Source organism: Clinocottus analis, unplaced genomic scaffold (genome assembly GCF_023055335.1).
Source record: "Clinocottus analis isolate CAN_PGR_092001 unplaced genomic scaffold, fCliAna1.0.p SCAF_6, whole genome shotgun sequence".
In the NCBI taxonomy this organism is placed as follows: domain Eukaryota; kingdom Metazoa; phylum Chordata; class Actinopteri; order Perciformes; family Cottidae; genus Clinocottus; species Clinocottus analis.
Window position 1 is genome coordinate 14,769,531 of NW_027176218.1, and position 18,631 is coordinate 14,788,161.

General features: G+C 45.9%; 2 protein-coding genes across 2 annotated transcripts in view; both read right to left on the reverse strand.

The window, feature by feature from the left end:
* Window positions 1–8,444, reverse strand: part of abtb2b (ankyrin repeat and BTB (POZ) domain containing 2b) — a 50,744-nt gene extending 42,300 nt beyond the window's left edge. The window contains exon 1 of the mRNA XM_068603394.1: window positions 7,070–8,444. Coding sequence (XP_068459495.1) covers window positions 7,070–7,961 — 892 coding nt within the window. The 5' untranslated portion in view covers window positions 7,962–8,444. The remainder of the gene's footprint in view (window positions 1–7,069) is intronic.
* A 2,232-nt stretch (window positions 8,445–10,676) lies between these two features.
* The window catches only part of b4galnt4a (beta-1,4-N-acetyl-galactosaminyl transferase 4a), a 127,630-nt gene continuing 119,675 nt past the window's right edge, over window positions 10,677–18,631 (reverse strand). The window contains exons 12-20 of the mRNA XM_068603178.1: window positions 18,364–18,464; window positions 18,019–18,092; window positions 16,405–17,932; window positions 15,580–15,962; window positions 15,286–15,439; window positions 15,084–15,156; window positions 14,197–14,350; window positions 13,777–13,903; window positions 10,677–13,048 (exon numbers count right to left, since the gene is read on the reverse strand). Of these exons, the coding sequence (XP_068459279.1) occupies window positions 12,934–13,048; window positions 13,777–13,903; window positions 14,197–14,350; window positions 15,084–15,156; window positions 15,286–15,439; window positions 15,580–15,962; window positions 16,405–17,932; window positions 18,019–18,092; window positions 18,364–18,464 (2,709 nt within the window). The 3' untranslated portion in view covers window positions 10,677–12,933. The remainder of the gene's footprint in view (window positions 13,049–13,776; window positions 13,904–14,196; window positions 14,351–15,083; window positions 15,157–15,285; window positions 15,440–15,579; window positions 15,963–16,404; window positions 17,933–18,018; window positions 18,093–18,363; window positions 18,465–18,631) is intronic.

The following is an 18,631-nucleotide window of genomic DNA, read 5'->3' on the forward strand; positions in this document are numbered from 1 at the left end:
GGAAAATTGGCCGGCTGTTTGGGGTGTCGGCGAAACGGTTTCCAAACATCATACAAGCTGTGAACTTTCGCTCAACCTATAGAAGACGGTCTGTGAGGCCGGTCCAGATTTTTTAGAGCAGGACGCAGGAAGTACTACACATATGCCTCTGGATATGTATATTTAAAGGACGTTTGGTTCTAAAACTGGTACTCAACAACAGTAAAGAAGCAGGATTAAAAATGCTGAACACAGCGTCTTTGTGCACTGAAAAATGTTTGCTTACTCCACCCTGCACACTCACAACCTGAGCAGTAACGCAAGTTAGAAGGAAGAGCCTCTTCTTCTGTGTGTGCACAGGGGAGGGTATTAGTGTACAGAGTGGTTTACTACCCGTGGAGTTTTTTGCTTTCGTTTGTCTTGCATGTCAACTGCAGTGAGAGTAAGATAAATAATCGAAATGCAACAAGTCTACTTGTGTGTGCACGAGTCTACATGTAATGGATATCTGTCCACGCATGAGCGTACAAACGGTGACCAGAGGAGGAGAGAGTCGTGTGTGAAACAGTGTGTCTACAGACCGGCGCGTTTGCTTTTCCACTGCGATATGTCGGAGCTTCGCCATTCAGGCTCCACACTCTGCTGCTCTGACTCCGCTGGACAAAGAGGTCACTGACAACATTACAAAAAGCGCCCTCTCTCAGCCCGTTTACAAAAACAACAATTTAGGCATGAAAGGGGGAAAAAAAAAGGGAAAAGAAAAACATCACTTTCCCAGCGTGGATGAACAACATCCAAAAGAAGCTGTGTTCTTTTTATTTTCAGTGCCGGCTGATGGAAGAGCGCACAAAACTCACACACACACACACACACTTTTCTTCAGCTGCTTGACTTTGGCCGACCTTGTTATACAGATCGCAATCAGGGAGGATATGTGGGCTTGCAGCTCTATCTCTCCATGGCTCCATCCAGCAGAGTCAGTGTGCCTCCAACATATTTCACCAGGGAACACAGCAAGGGGTTATTATCTCCAATCCCTGGTCAGTCAAATCTGTTTCCACTTAAACTACACACTCCCTGAACCCCCTCTACGCTCGCTGGACTCAATTCCTCCCCCAGTCTGCCCATCTGATCTGCTTGTGTGTAATTAAATATTACAACCAAATCACCCACAAAATGGTTCTGTATCGACTACACAACTGGCTTCAATTTTGTCGGAGCACAGAGGCAGAGAGGCTGATGCATGTCAGCTAATGCCTATTAGCAATTAGAAATGTGATGGTTGGCCTTGATTTCCAGGGGAAAAGAGCAGGAAAACTGAAGATTTGTGGTTTGATAGAGACTCAGAGACTTCGGCACAAATGTTTAAAAGCGAGGCGGGACGGATCGGCACGACCGCAGAAACAACCAAATTATAAAACTGAAATGAAGTAGTGTGTGCGTCTTTTTCTTCGCAATGGGGCTGTTTTCGACCAAAAGAGGCTCATACGATTTTGACCACTAATCAGAAAAGAGATTTAATAGACAAATATGTAGAGAAAAAAAAGAATCACAGAGGCACCACTTTAAATCGTGTTTACCAGAGATGTCCTCATAAGTGTCTTGGAAATAAGTCATTCAGCATGAAAAAAAGATTTATAACTAAAGAAATCTTAGCAGACTACCGGTGAGATCAAGGCCACTGATTAGATGACTATCAGGGTGCAGCCCGACTTTGAAAAACTGAATTAAACCATTTCTGAGTGAGAGCGTGGTGTGGCTGGAATATGGATTGTCTTTTAGGAGCAATGACAGATTTCTTACAGTGACTGACTGCACTTGGTTTATGTCTAGGGTGGGTTACGATAACTACTGTAACAGCAGTGTATTATGCACGTGGTCTTTTTCCGCATAATTACGACGTATTTTGCGTTGAGCAAATGCACTTTGTCTAGTCAAATACATTTTGACATACATGTTCTTCATGTAATTCATTGGGTGTATTTACACAACACTTCTTTTTTTTTTTTTTTACTTTTGCTTCAGCAAATTTATATCTGCCCCAGGACCTTTAAGCAAACAACATTTACGCAGGTCTTTGGTGGTATTTTTACTCCAATTTTTATGTAAAGGTCAGACAGACCTGCGCTTCCCTTTGCAGCATTTCAGGTAGCGGAAGAAAATAAATATGATCTGCTGGAGCGAAATGTTATGTGAAGAAAATCCTTCATATTCCTCAACCCTTTTGCCTTCACCTCCTCACTCCGACATTACACCCAATGTTGAATCAGTATCGGTTCTCCGTCGTCCTTTTTGGCTTGTGTTGCTATAGCTACAGATTCAGTGGGCAAGCTCAGCCACAACAACAAAAAAAGGACTAACTGGCTGATGATGATCCAAGGAAACAGAAGCACTGGTTAGCCTGCATTCAAAAGCAAAGTTGACTCATCAGCCCCAGTCCAGAGTTTCAGAGGTGAACAGCTTCATTTGATCACCAAGAAGTATAAAACATTACCAGGCTCACGGGGCAAGTGAGCATACTTCAGTGTCAATCTCATTTCCAGCTTAATACGGTAAACAGCAAATAGATATGTACAAATGGCATCTAAATTACGTCAACAATTCCCAGATCATCAATCGGTGTTCAACCGTCAACCGCCAATCACTAGCGTCACGGCGTCTATTAAAAAACACCACTGACCTTTAACCTCTGACCCTTAATTAAAACCAAACAATTCTATATTTCCTTTTAATAATGACTGAGCCAGACTCCCAACACAGGTGCATGTGGCGGTGCTGTCCCAAAGCCCGGCTTCACACTGAGATGATGGGATGCACAGTGGTTCCTTTCAAGAAAACCACTGCTTGCATCCAGGCAATGCACGGCGCTGCCTGGTCCAAGATTCCAGCCATCTTCCAGCCAGTCTTCCTGCTTCTCTCATTAGGTAGTCCGGCGGGAACCCCAAACCAATGTGCAGGACAGTTTCCCTCGAGAACCACAGCCAGGACTCTGTGGTAACGCATGTGACACACTGGCTGCAGATTTTCCAATTCAAACAAGCCAAAGAGGTCCAACACCAATCTGAACCCTCCTCTTCTCGCTGGATAGACCCGAGCGCTACTCTCCAAGAATGTGATTACAAAGAATAAATCTGGGTTTGCAAAGGCACAGACGTTTTGAAGTTTGCGGTCACTATTTTTCTGTCTCTGTTTGTGTCCATTGCCATCTTTCTGTCATCCTCGTCGTTTTTTGCTTCCTCCCTATCAGTGCTTCACTGTAAACAGTTTTAAAAAGTGTGACTCATGCTGCTGTGATGGAGCCGGAGGAGCGTGGCTGGAGATCAAAATAATGACTGTGAAGTTTCAAGAGAGAAAGAGGAGCGAGTAAAGACGGGCTCCACCCAGGAGAGTGAAGTAAGCCTTCTGGCTTATTTCCCTTTCATTGTTATTAATTTTACAAACTAAACGATCTGTGTCAAAAGGATGTGAAATCAATGTGAGCTTCCTGAATCGATGTTATTGGTTTTGTAATAGCTTGGCAAATCTTCTGCGGTGTCATATCTGCAAAAGCATTACTCACGATTTTCCAAGAATAGTCTATACCCACACAAATGCATTGGAGCTCCCACAGATGAGCACATTGAAACCCATGTGCACACCAGCAGTCTAATGGGTCAGTGTTTTTACAGCTGGGACCAGACAAAAAGCCTGTACAAACAGGGACACGGACCATCAGTGTGTGGTTATAGCCGCCTGAGGTGGTACCCACACGAAAACACTCTCACACAGAAACAGAAATTCTAGGGATTTGTGACGGATTAACCCTTATTATACAAAAGCTATATAACTTTTTGGGTTGCAGCTCTATACACACTCTGACCTTCTTATGGCGCTCACGCGGTTAACCTAAATTCATCCGTACAGCTTTTCAGGGCAAACACTGGCTCGATGTTTTTGCCAAGTTGGCAGCGCGCCTATCAGATGAAGATAAGTCTATCTCATCGTCATGTTAATATCTTGATACGTTTATCAAAACTATAATTGATCCTGTTCCAGATTTGTGAAGCAAGGAGTGTATTTTGAGAGTGCTGGTTTCCCCATCTGTGTCACCACAGTGCTGGGCTGCTCTCCCTGCATCTTTCTGCCCGCTGTTCCCACGCCTCTTTCCGGGCTAAATACATATTTAGGTGAATACTGAGCAGCAAATCATGTGTTCTCTCTCAGTAAAGTCCTTTTTTTCACAACTTTTATGGAGCTGGAGCAGAGAGACTGAACTTTGCTTCTTTTTTTTTAGTGCTGGACCAAATCAAAGTTTATTTATCCAGGTAAATTTTTCTGAGCATGAATGTCCTCTTTCACTGATTCATACAGTAGCAGATTCAAGCACTTTCCAACCAAAATCTCCCAAAACACTGTTGGGAGTGAGCACTGTTCATTAAGAAAAACTGATTTGCTTATCTACTGCTAATCTACTGTAAATATATTAAATTAACCCATTAATCTCAAATGGAGATGCTACTTGGAAAACAGATCCGTCAGCCAGACCAGAGTTTAACAGACACACGTGTGCCAGTCATAAAGACCAATCACTTCAAAGCCACTTTCACTGTACATTAGTAAAGCTACTACTCTGCACTTTGAAATGCGCCACAGCACTATCAATACAAATTAAACCCGGAAGCTTGTGAGGAGAAATGAATGACAAATGGATTTGTCTGTATAGCTGCACTGTGCAGTGGGTTCAACCAGAGATGTGGAGCCATTTGAACACATGCAAAGCGGACTAAATGGTTTTTCATAGTGCGTGTGTGCGTGTGTGTGTGTGTGTGTGTGTGTGTGTGTGTGTGTGTGTGTGTGTGTGTGTGCACAGGATTGTGCGAGTGTGTGCATGAGTAATGAATAAGATCCTGGCACATCACAACCGGGTTCCTCTAATGCACTCCCTATGGACCAGAGGGAATAAACAGATAAAGATGAAGTGGACGTGAACGCAATAGCAAAGAAAAAAAGAGAGAGAAAGAGACAAGAGCGCGAGTGAGCACGAAAGGGCAGGAGGGGGGGGAGGGAGGGAGTTTTCAGAACTGTTATTGGAGCCGTAGAAGTCATTTTGACTTAAATAGTTCCAGATGTGGTCCAGCCCCTGAGAAAGCGAAAGAGTCGGAGAGAAATCAAGAAGGAGGAGGATTTATCCAACTGTATCCTTCCATATGATCAGTAGTCTACCCTCCCATCCGGAGACCATCTGGTTTGAGAGCAAAATAAGCGGACATTGTCTTTGTTTACACTGATAGTCGTGGTGGCTGGGAGTGGAGGGAGGAAGGGAGTGGGGGGGGGGGGGGGTCAGCAGCTGAAAGTCTGCGGAAAGCAAGGTTTAGGGTGTGGGGTGTCAGGTGGTAAGGTGGTAAGGGGGTATGGGTATGTGGCTTGCACAGCCTACTCTTACTTGGCCTATAAAAAGCTAGGGTGGTCATAAGGGACTGTTGTTACAACACACACACACACACACACACACACACACACACACACACACACACACACACACACACACACACACACACACACACACACACATACACACACACACACACAGATTTTTTAAAACCAATGACCGAACTCCCCAAAATAGGACCCAACCAAAAGACATCCGGTGAATTACAAAAAGCTGCTCTTTAACTTATTTTGCAAGGAAAAGCTCTAACTCAAGCACATGGCCATATAATGGAAAAGTCCAGTGCACTGCACTCTATTGTTTTTAAGACGTCCAGGCTTAAAGGGAGGGCACATTGTGAAGAAACTAGTGGAAACAGCACATAATATGAAATATAAGGGATCAGTGAACGAGTGTGTGCATGCAGGCTACTTTGTTTTAGATGCCGAATTGATCTCAGACCTTTGGGAAGTTGGCAGTGCCACAACATGAACCCCTTCTTTACATACATGCCACGCTTGCATGAAAGGTGCTCCTGCATGATAACATCTTAACTTCTATCAATAGTGAGCCCGCCGCCCTGTCATAGTAGCTATCTTTCTCTCTCTCTGTTATGTACTTGTATGTACATGCATGTGTATGCCCAGCTTCCACAGCATTTGTTTTCACTCCCTCTATGTTGGGCTAAGCTGCACGATCTCACAACAAAAGGCCATTGTGCTGTAGTGAAGAGCTCCGCTTCGGGGAGCTGGTAGTGGGCCACAAACAAAGGCTGGTTACAATGTCCCAACACAAGCTCATGAATCAACTCAACACTGGGCTGCCAAAAGCAGCCACGGAAAGAGTTCTATGAGTCTACTGGGGTTTGACAAAGAGGGAAGGTAAAGAGAGTTGATAGAAGAGGGATGTGAGGGCGGAGGAGTACAAACGGACAGGGAGCAGGATGCACAGCTGGAGCAGGAGGAGAGAGGAGGGAGAGATGGAAGCTGTGTGGAGATGGTGGTGGGTGAAAGGGATTTTGTCCAACAGGAGGAGAGCGGGATGAGGAAATGGAAGAAGGGGAGGATTTGAAAGGAGTGCAGCCAAAACAGCAGGATGATGAGAGGTGAAGGCAGCCTCCACAGAGAGCTGTGTCAACATACAGGCCTCCTGCCCGTACACTGAGGCTCTCTGCACCCCATAATGCAACCTTAGAACAAGAGTGACATGCAACGTCCCAATCTTGTAGCTGAATGATTGAAGTCGTCAAAATCAAAGTTGGCGGTTCTTCAACAACAACAACAAATCCAGCAGTCGTTTCTCCTCTTACGACCGTGGTCCGAAACAGAACACCTTCTTTGTTCGTATCTGATGGCGTTCTGTGTTTTCCTATTCTGACAGGTCAAATTAGCAACAAGTCCGTCAAAGGCTGACACACAAAGAGCTGCTATTGTATCCACATTGCACCTTTTCCACACTGTGAGGGAGTGGAAAGTGGTGACCAGCACTCTGTGGGGACAGTGTGTGACAGAAATAAAATAGAAGTGTGGGGTGTATTTTGACATCCATCACCACAACACAGCAAAACACACACAGAGAATGCTCCCATTTGAGTCAATGAACCCACATAACAACTGAACACTGCTAGTGTACGTGTGTGCTGAAAGGAAGAGGAAGAAAAAAAAAGACTTGAAATATATTTACCATTGGCGTTCTTCCCGCATATCAGGTGCTCGTAGACCTGCAGGACTCCCCACAGTTCCGCGTCATTGTTCACAACCCCCTCGAGGGCCTCTGCGCTCATCAAGGCGCCCGCTGACCCCGAATCCGGCCACGAATGACCCCTCTCAGCCATCAGCACGCGGGCTCCTATCTCCTCCACCAGCGCTTCCATGCATGCGGTCAGGCAAATCGCCGCATACTCGTGGATGCGCACGGAGATGCGGGTGTCCACCATCCAGCGGAAGAAGCGTCCCACGGAGAAGGAGAGGCCGCAGCGGGCGGACTTGCCCTTCCTCAGCAGCTCCCCGGCGCTCATGCTGTACATGGAGATGGCCTTGACCGTGGCAGAGACGCAGTGGTCGGCCAGGGACCAGCTGAGCACCAGCCGCATGGCACTCTGCACCTCGAAGCGCGTGCAGCGGCAGTGCATGACGCTGAGCCGCTGAGCCTCTCTGGAGATGCGGATGAGAGCCCTGCGGAGGAGAGCGGACAGCCGCCTCACGGCCTCCGGGGAGAACACAGGTGCAGGGGCCCCTTTGACGCCCGCGCCCCCGGCCACTTTGCGAAGTATCTTGGCCACCTCCTCTTCCATCCAGGGGAACTCCTCCAACTCCGGCAAGCGGGGACACTTGGAGAAGATGTCCTCCGGGTCTTCTGGGAGGACGGCGTTGACCGTGTCCCAGCTGTTGTTCCTGCTGTTCATGGAGCCGGAGTAGTACCACCAGTTGCCCCGGTGAGGGGCCGTCATGAAGGCCTGGGAGTTGGACTTGGAGGAGGACAGGCTGAGGGACTTGCAGGAGTCCCCCGCCCCATAGCCGGAGTCCAGCGTCAGGTCCTCCAGGGTTTTCATGTGGACGTTGCTCAGACCAGCCATTATTGTGAAACTATTTTTTTTGTGACAGAGTGTTTGGAGGACGCGGGACACCTCGTCAGCGGTTTACCTGGAGTCAATGAAGCAGCAGTCGAAACTCCTCGTGGAGCTGGACGAACTGGTTACACAGCGGCACACTTGCCAGACATGCTGTTGAATAAAGTTCACTTCAAGGCAGCCAAACAACACAGCAGATAAAATCCCTCGAGCAACGTTGTGTTGTCAAAACCCCTCCGATAATGTGTAATGATAAACGAGACTTGGAAGTCGCACCCGTCTCACCTTTCCCCGGACAGCGCAGGGGGATTGAAACTTTCCTCCGGGATCAGCAGTCTTTTAAAGCGCGCACGAAATGCCTCCTCGCTCCCTGAATACAGTCAGACCCGAGTTCACGTGTTACAACATGTCCCGTTCAGCCGCTCGACGGACCGACAACTGCTTCGTTTCTGTCGATAACCGAGGAAAAGTCCGAGACTAGCTCATCGCCCTCCCGTCCCGGCGCTTGGTCAGGAACAGCCTGTTGGGGACGCTCAGCTGCAGATGTGTGTGAGGCGGGACCGCTGCTGAGTGACACTCCGGAAGCAGCTCGAGCACCAATCAGGAGAGGGGCCGACTTTTGCCGGCAGCCAATCAAGACCCGGATCCAAAATGTTTCCTGAATTTGGGAGAATAACTGAACTTTGTTTTGCCTCAGACATGCAACAAAGAAATGACCTCAACATGTGTGACCCAGATATGTCTGAAGGCTATTTGCGCTTGATTAATGTTGTGTACACATTCACGCAGATACTTATGATAGCTTCCAAATACTTCAAATGTTTTACATGTGTCCAGTGCCTTTATTATTCTTATTATAATGTACTGCCAACTTTTACTACTAGTATTAGTATTATCATATAGCTTTGGTATAACTAATGGGTCAAGCAGACTTTAGTTATATCCTCATGTTGACTTGACTTGCTGCCTGCACATGAGCTAATCTCTCACCTGCAGTCTGAAACAGAAATCAAATCTGTAAAGCCCGTGGTAATAACGTAAGAGGTGGAGTAGTGTTTACTTTGCTTAGGCTCAGGGTTTTCACTGAAAATGCACTTTAAAAGCTTATTTGGGGCTTCTCAAAAGACGGTGTTGTAATAGCTTGACAAAGTGCATTTGATTTAGCTTTATGTAGAATTTCAATTTAATGTGATATGGCTCATATGGTTTGGAACCAGTCCACAACTTTGTGTTTAATCAGTTCCAATTTAGCAGAGGTAATGACAAAAAAAGTGTCAGTTCCCACTTTTGAAAACAAACTTTGTGCTAATCGTCTTGCGAAACTTCATTTTTGGGGTGTTTTGCGGCCCAGTTTGTTGTTTCTGGTAAGGTGCTGTCACATGTTTCACGGAAAATAAAGCAAGCATGTTGAAGAGGGCTGAGACTACCTGCTTTCCATCACTCCACACTCACATAGACAGGTAGGGTGTGCCTGCACTGGGACAGAGTCCAACATTATTACATAATCGGTTTAGTGCCCGACACTCAGCCTGCATGCATGTGAGACTGCAACACATTGTGAAATTGGCTGTAATGAATGTTTTCCTTCACATATACAGACCTGGATGTTATAGGACATAATGTGTGTACTCAAAGTTGGAAAAAGTGACTCTCAAACACACAGACACACTCACACTCATATGTCATAGTCTATGAATCATTCAGTCAGGGGGACTAAGTGGGGAGTCAACCTTTCAGTCCAGTTAGTCAAAAGCTTTTTTGAATGAGATCAGAAGACACACAGGGCGTAGAAGAGATCACAGGAGGTTAGGACTTGCCTCATCCAGACCTCACGTAGCCGTGGTTTGGACAGCGTTTACCTCATGATCTCTCTCTCTCTCTGTGTGCATGCTCAGGGCAGAGACCACCACCCAGAGCAAAGGGGCAAACAAAATAATTTTAAAAAAACATGCAAATAGTTTAATGTGATCTTGAAAACATTAAAGCTCTGCTGGAGTTTCAATTATATCTCCCTGCATTGGTCATGAAACAAGATCAAGTGATGTTGCATCAGTAGAACTTAGAATGGGTAACTGGGTGACGTCAGCCTCAGAGAGGGTTGTTGACATGATGTCATGTTTACTTCGCATTTGCAGCAATAACAGTAAAGCAGGGCCTGTTGAAATCTCAGCAAAATCTGTTTGAAAGTCACATAATCTATCAGAATACATGTTATTTATAATTTAAAATATGATTGGTTTGACAGGTCATTTAGAGATGTTGAGCCACATTCAGTTATTTTCAGCCGTGTAGGGAATTGTATTGTTTTACAAATCCATTGAGTTTTGAACACTTTGCTAGGACAAAAGAAAAGTCCCATCAGCTCATAGCTGGCATTATCAAAATGAGCTTCTCATAATTGGTTAAGAATGGTTGAATTGTTTGCATAAAGGAAATGGTGAGAGAACAGTGTTTGTTTGCGAGTGTGTATGAACGCTAGCAATCTTCATCTCAGTGATATGGTGTCTTTTGTCCAACACTGAACCAACCCAGGCCCTACTCAAAATATGTATATCCTTTATTTATTTCCATGTGTTTGAAACCACTGTGAGTCTACATGTGTGTGTATGTATGCGTGTATGGGTGGAGCACCACCATGTGGTCAGATAAGGAATATAGTTGTTGCCGCTGATCATTTTCATACAACGAAGAAAGAAAAAAAAAACATCAAAACAAATTACCTGGACGTAAGCATAAAATTTTATTTGCAAAAAACCCCAACAAATTAAAATAAAAGTACAATACATTCTTAAAACCTTTTCTCTACAAAACAATTTCACAGAAATTACCTTGGAATGTATATTCCTATTTTAAATTTGTATGTTTTATATATATACATATATATATACATTTATATATGTATGTATATATGTGTATGTATATATACACATATATACATACATATATATACACACATATATATGATTATTATATTTATTGTGATTCTTTTGTTCTTTAAATAGTCCCATGTCAGTGTTAAATGACATACAGTAGACCTCTTCCTGTAGAGGCAAAGAAAGGGTCTTGGAGGGCATTTTGACAATCATATAGTCAACAACAGATCATTAACTGTCTTCAACGTGTGTGTCCAGCCTTAAGCCCTCAAGCCACTTTCGATCAATAAAAGTACCATGTTGCATAAACAGAGGCATTAGGAGCCCGGCCTCCAGCCAAAACGAATGGGAGCAGGTGGGGTCCTGCTGGACGGCAGCTGCCAGTGAGTCTCCATCACACCTCCTGATTTTACTCAGTAGTCATTAGTACCATCTCTGTGTATCTCATCAACAGGGCAACTGGCTTGCAAAGACCACTCCTTCCTGCTTCTAAGGTAATACAACAACACTGACACGTTTCTGTAATCCATTGAAGATAACCATGTTTCCTTCTTTTACAGTTTATCTGAAATTTACAATGACATTACAGCCTGCTGATAAATAACCGAGTATTTCTGTCTGTCCCTGCCCTCTTCTGTCGTTAGAGTAGTTTAAAAACTGCCTGCAGCCAAACCCTGATAAAGGCACACATTTGTGAAACAGCCATGCCTTGCCACATTTTGTCCAACACATGACCTGGTCTTCCTTCTGTTGGAGCTTTATACAAGCTTAAAAGAAGAGTGTCGATGTCAGCTAAGCGTCCCCTGTCTCTTTCCTATTTTAATATGAGAGACAGAGTATAATCCCTCAAATACAATATTTAAAATGCAACTTTCAGCTAAGAAAATGCTTCATACAATGGTGTGACAGTGTGAAATCAAACGTCACAAAGCTGCTACTGCTGTCCTCTGCTTCCCTCCTATTAAAGTGTTATGTTCTAGTTGACAATGAGGTTAGAAATGTGGAAGGAATGGAGGATACCATCAGTAGAAATGAAATGTGTAAACTGTTCACAAATTCAGTGTTTTAGAACAGTAAATAGCACCCCAAATGTTCGTGCATCCGTACTCAGTCAGGACAAGTAAAAATTAAAAGCTAACAGCAGAACAAACTTCAGTTGATAAACAAAATGAAATATGTCCTAACCGATAGCTAGCATTAATATGGGTGTCGTACGTAAATCTTAAATTTCAAGAGAAAAAAAAATACACAAATGTGCGTGACGTTGAAAGAGAAAGAGGCAGTGACGAGTTGAAGAATGAAGGGATGCAGAGGGAGTGAGAGAGAGGGACAGAAAGAGACATAAAGAGGACAAATCCATCATTATTTGTTTGGAAAAGGGCTTTTTCTGATTCACAACCTTTCTTTCTTTCATAATATCAGCGATCTGGAGAACGTCAGCACCTCACTCATAATGAAATCCAACGGATAGAAGTTGTTGTATTTATAAACTATTTTACCGAAGACAAAGTTCCTCCACTACTCGATCTACGCCACCATGTCTGAATCTATCTGAATAACATGTTGACACACATTCTATTGGGCTCTCACGAGAGAGCATGTTAGAAAAAATGATCTTAGGTTGTCTTCACATCTCCTTGTTAGAAAAAAAGTGCTTTCTGTCATCATAAGCACACACAAGCAACATTCTCACATACACCTATATATATATACACCCACCCACGCATACACACACACACACACACACACACACGCACACAAAAACAGCTGCTTTCCACTCTGTCTGAAAACATTGCACCAAAAAAAAAAGGACAGAGAGAAGGAGAACAAAATGCCTCTCTCCTCTCTGTACAGTAGTTCTGTCAGTGAGGCAAAGCGATGACTCAGGTCTATCTGCGTAAACGGCTCGCTTGTAAAGTTCAGATTTAGACTCTGTTTCCTCGTACAGACGATACAAGAGGGGCTGATGGAGAAGCAGAGGCATCCCTGAAAGGAGCCCGTTTCAAATAAAGGCAGAGTTCAGGCAGTGAGCGAGCTCCCACAGGTCTCTCTCTCTCACGAACACAGTGGAGCTGCAGGTGGATTCCTCAGACCAGGAGGGGGCGCTATCCCTTTTGGGTTTTCTTGTTCTGAGCGTTCCACATGCCTCGTTTGGAGTGGTAGTAGTGAAAGAAGTTCCTCAAGCGTAGTCTCTCTACCTCCAAACCGTTCTGCAGTACCCTAGAGGGGGCGGGAGGGAGGAACAGGTCAAAACTGGGGTCTTTAAGCTGTTGTGTGAACTATAACAGCCATAGCAACTGTTCCTGGGCCATGTTCAAAATCATAGAAACATTACTCTTTTTTTCTTTCTTTTATTTAACTGTCAATTTACCCAACTTACATCTGGGTGGTATCCAAACATGCAGATCATTTGAGTTTTATTTGCCCAATTATCCATCTGGCTGCTTCTAGACCCAAATTCAGCTCATAATTTCAACACGTTTTGATAGCAGCAGCCTTGACAACAGTCTTGTAAGTGACGTTTCACACACTGAATATTTAAAGACCTTGCTGGCCTAAACACTGAGAGCTTGCAATATTTATGGTGCAGACTATCTCCGTTTCTCCTGCTGTTTTTGTCCTGCACCTATTGGCATTGTGCACACTATCCAGCTCCAGTGCTTTAAGAGAGGACATTTACCATACACACTTGAGGTACAGCAGACAAACATATAAATATTGTATCTGAACAGTAATAACTTATAACATACAGGAAGTGGCAACAATTGCATAAGCTTCTGTACAACATGATGCAATCTGGTACAACAAAACCACCATTAAAACGCATATGATGAACATAATTAACTAATTTAACTACAACTGCAAATGTTAACATTGCTCCAAGACAGGCTGAAGCCCTATTATAGTATGCCCTGCAGGGCTATTATGTGGTCTTGTTGCTGGGTTACCTGTCCAGCAGCTCCCAGTCCTCTCCCCCCCAGCGGTCTTTGAATTCCTCTGTGTTCATCCCTCCGATCTTATCAAAATCAGACTTATAAATTCCAAACAGGCCAAAGCCGTTCACCTCCCAGTAACCTGTGAAAATAACAAAAAAGTTAAAAGGAAATATTGTTCCCATTGCACGCCATTGCAGTACAACTATGTGCTTCTGATGCAAGAACCTTTCTAATGCATGTAAATTGAAAACCAGTATTATGAATGTAAAGTAGCCGTCTGCAACTGGGGAATGAGTTTGAGCGACGTGTGAAACTACCAAAACTTAAAAACTATGTTGATACGCGAGTGTGATTATTCTTGTATGAGCGTAGACGTGTATGAGCGTGCATGCGTGTAATGTGTGTGTGTGTGTGTGTTTTGTTGTGTGTTACCATCAGGCTCCTGTGGCGAACTGCCGCAGCTGAGTCTCATGACAATTGGAGCAAAAGCAAGGCGTCCCTCCACGCAGTGCTTCCTGATGCTCTCCAGGATGTTGAGAGGGAAGTGGATGTGCAGATCACACAGGAACACAATGCTGTGACTATCCTGCAAGAGGAAACACAAACAAGCACACATGCACACACTCGTTACATCTATAAATAAACTCTAAATAATCTTTAGATGAAGGAGCAAAAGGAGGAAAAGTGTGCGTGAATGAGTCTGTGCATGAGCTGCATGTGTTCCTATTCGCCTAACGTGGGATTTTAGGATTAAAGAAAGTGGAGAAGTCTGGGCTCAGCATCTGTGGCTTGTCTTTACTTCCAGAGCCTGCAGGTCATTCAGACAGGAGTGACGGCCCTGTCATCCCTCCGTGACAGCCCTGACACTCAACTGACGGATCAACGTCTGTCCGGATTGCCAGCCGTTCCACACCCCTGGGTGGGTGAGTGTGGATGCGCGTGTGACAGAGAGACAGCCAGAAAGCGGCGTCGGGGCACATGCACACAAATAACCTGTGAGAGGGAATGGATGTGACAGCGATGGCATACACATGACAGAGGAAATGCAACTAACTGTCTAAGCGATTCCCTGTCAGCCACAGCTGGGCTTTGTGGGAGAAGGCAAAGGGACGCAGGAGGAGGCTCGGAGGTAAGGGCGAGATCCACGGCCCATGACAGACCGGCCGAGCAGTTTGGTATTCATTATGCATGAGTGTTCTTTCTGTCTGTCCATCAGGAAAGGTCACGCGGTCAGTGCGAGTGGCTGACCTTCAGCGAGTGTCTTTTTCCTGTCAAGATTGCACATTGTTAACTTGCCTCTGTGTGTGTGTTTCTCTAACCTCAATAGTGTCCACTCCGATCTGCAGTCCCGCTGAGCGCTCAAAGTTCCCTTCTCTCCTTAGATACTCATATCTGTCAAAACCAAAACATACACAGACTTGAAAATATTCTGAAAATATTTCAAAATGCATGTAAAGTCCTGACGCACAGGGCTGATTGTATTACACACACGCGCGCGCGCGCACACACACACACACACACCTTGGTACACTGCTCTCTCTCAGTGCCTGCTCCACGTCCATGTCTTCACTCTCAAAGTCAACAATTATTATGTTAAAATTGTCATCCTTTGTCTGGCGATGAAGATTCTCCATGTCAGAGATAAACTGCTGGACCCAGCGGGCCTGGTTTTTCACTGAAGGAAAGTAAGAACAAACGAAAAAGTAGATGATCAAAGGAAATATTAATATGTCCCCTAAATAATCCTCGTTCATTTTAGTTCCAATACTGTTTATTCACTTTTGAAAGTTAACCAAAGTGCCCCTTTGGACTTACCTGGGACCACAAAGTGCACCATGACATCTTTCCTCCACTGCAGCATGACCGGCTGGCAGAGCAGCGGCTTAGCATAGGCGGTGCTCCAGGGGGTCGCTCCGGGCCGAACGGGGGACCTGGTGGAGGGCGGGGGAGGCGGCGCGGTGTCGAGGCTGGACGTGGCGGCTGACGGGGCCGAAGCTGGTGCCGAGGCCGGAGCAAAGTCAGTGTTCTCCAGACTTTCCTCGCCCTGCCTGCTGCGATGAAGCAGCAGGTAAATGTATTCTGACAGACGCACCACGCTGCGGCCCCTCTCCATTAGCTCCAGCTCCACGAGGTAACGGTTCCCTCTCGCCGAGTCGCGGCGCTTCTCAACGTTGACAATACGCAGCAGGGTGTAGATCCTGCGGCAAAGACAGAAAAAAAAAAAGCTTCAGAAGGCACAGAGGATATGAAAGAAAGAGAGCGGATGCAAGTACAAAACACACTTTTATTCTCCCAACTGGATTCATTATTGTTTGACTGTAAGCAGGCCACCTTAAAAAAAAGTGTGAAGTCTGCATCGTGTGATTTAGGAAGAAAATTAAAACAGATTGGCCAAGCTACTTTCCACAAAGGACATCAATGTTTGTAAACACCGCTGAAGAAAATGGTAATCTGCACATAGAGGACTGCTAACATGAAGTCAGAGCACCGGGGCATGACCAATATGTTCTCAGTGAAATTACTTCTTGCTTTAGATAATGCTCAGCATAAGAAACCACATTTGATGCTGCCAAGGTTGCAGGGAAACATAAGCAGCCTTACAGTCCGACATTCTTCACATTCCTTGCCCTTTATCCTCACCCTCCATTGCGTTCGTTGAGCTTCTCCATGTACTGCGCCAGCACGTCCACCACCTCGCTCTCTGCCAGCTGGAGGTTGCCGGACACATTGCAGCGCAGGTCATTCCAGTCAGAGCGCAGCAGCTCAAAGTCCATCGGATTGACCGAGAAGGTCCTCTGCCAGTTGATGCTCTCCTCTGCCCAACCCGGCCGAGCCTCGACCTCCTCGTAGCTGTAGTCCGACATCTCGCCCTCCTCTGGCTCTGGCTCGGGGTCGGGATCGGTGTCGGTGTCGGGATTAGAGCGACTTGTTTCCTGGCCGAGTTCTGGCGGGTTGGCGTCCGGGTCTGGCTGCTGATGGGACTCTGTGATCTCGGAGGTCCTGAGGTAAGAGGTGACCCGTGTTTGACCTTGGGGTGTGTTTTCTGTGGAGTTTAACTGTTTCTGGGTAACGAGAGGGGCGTCTTGATGATGGGACAGAGGGGTCAGCGGGTCACCTTTGCCGGGTACATCAGCAGTGACAGGATTCTTTAAATCCCGGTGCTCCCCTTTCCTCTTGCTTTTCTCCGGTTGTTTTGCCCTGCTGTCGGACTTCTGTACACGTTCATCCGGTACGTTGACGCTTCCATTGTGGGGAAATGTCTTACCCTCTTTTGTTGGGGGGTTGGGCCAGAGTTGCGGGGCACTAACAATACTTCTACTTCTTGTTATGCCTCCCCCTTTGGCACCCAAGTTCACCAGCCTTGTGGTCTTCCCAGTTTGGTACAGAAAGACCCCCGGGAACACCTCTCTCGGGTGGCGAGATGCCCTCTCCTCCCTCCTCTCTCGACGCTGCTCCCTCTCCCTCTCCCTGTCCTTCTCGCGCTCCCTGGCCGGTCGAGGCCTGGTGATGTAGATCTTGTTCTCCTCCCTCTTCTCCTTCTGGTTTCCAGCGAGCTTGTTTTTGTCATCATGGAGGTTGTTGCTGTGGGCGGAGTTGCTGAGAATCTGCTTGGCTCGGCTGGCAAGGGCCGAGAGGGAGGACTTTTGGGGGAACAGGAGTGAAGACTTTCTCAGTTTAGGCAGTGCGTCAGCTTCTTTCTCTCCTCCTCCGCCACCTGTTCCTCCTCCTTTCCTGCCAGGGCTCAACTCTGCAGGACCAGTGCGGATCCAAGTCAGGGAGCGACCGCGGACTACACTGTCCACGTCGGGCGGAAGCACCCTGGTATGGAGCTCCTCAAGTCCCTCCTTGGCTTCCTGTCTCATGTTTGTGTGATCTCTTCCCCAGTCTTTGTCCAGATCCTTTTCCAGCTGTCCGTCTCTGTGAGGAAAATGTCTCCTTTCTCTTCGGTGTACGATACTGTTGACAGCTCCCTCCTCCTCTTCATCAGGGTCCGTCTCTTCTTCGCCCCCCTCTCTGCCAGCTGGTGTTGGCGCAGGCTTAGAGTGCTGATGGGAGGGGTAGGAGGTGTGGCTGGTCTGGCTGGGATGAGAGGGCTTCTTGGGCGACTGTGTGCCAACGATCTCTACCTCGTCCTCCACATCTACCACCTCCTCTTCATCTAAGAAATCTGGAGACATCAACGCAAAGATGAAAGAGAGTGTGTCTACAGTGTGTGTGTGTATGTATGTGTGCGTTGGTTCATTATTAATTTACCATCTGGGTTAGGGAAGAAGAACGGTTTGTCGTCTTCTTCCTCATCCATCTTCATATATTTGTAGAACCCAAACCTGGCAGACACAAGAGGAGGCAGCGCACACACGTGAACACACACTTTAACACACACAACCCCGAAAGGAGGTTGTGTAAGAGAAGGTTGACGTTTCAATGTGCCTTGCAGCATAATAAACTTAATCTCTTAGTGAGAGGTCGAATTAATCACTGTCATCAAATTCAGACAGTTGAGCAGTTATTCTGCATAATCAGTGTACTCGCTCAAATATACAAGACAGAGACAAACGTTCCCTTTGCTCTCCAAGAGATAAAACAAAATGTGCTTACTTTTCCAAATAGATAGGGGACTCTCTGTAGAAACACTTGTTCTCTCGCTCCATGTGGGTGAGACGTGTGAAGTCGTTGGGGTAAACGAAGGACAGATAGACCTGAAGAAAGATTACATGTCACTTGTCTCTTTAATCTAATCCCAGCATTTAACCCGAATCAGCCGCTTGCTCTCCATCATGCTGCATGTCTGCTGAAGTGATTCCTGTCAAATCTAAAATGGATTTACTGCGTGATGTGGCTCTAATGTTCACTTAATCGCCGCAGC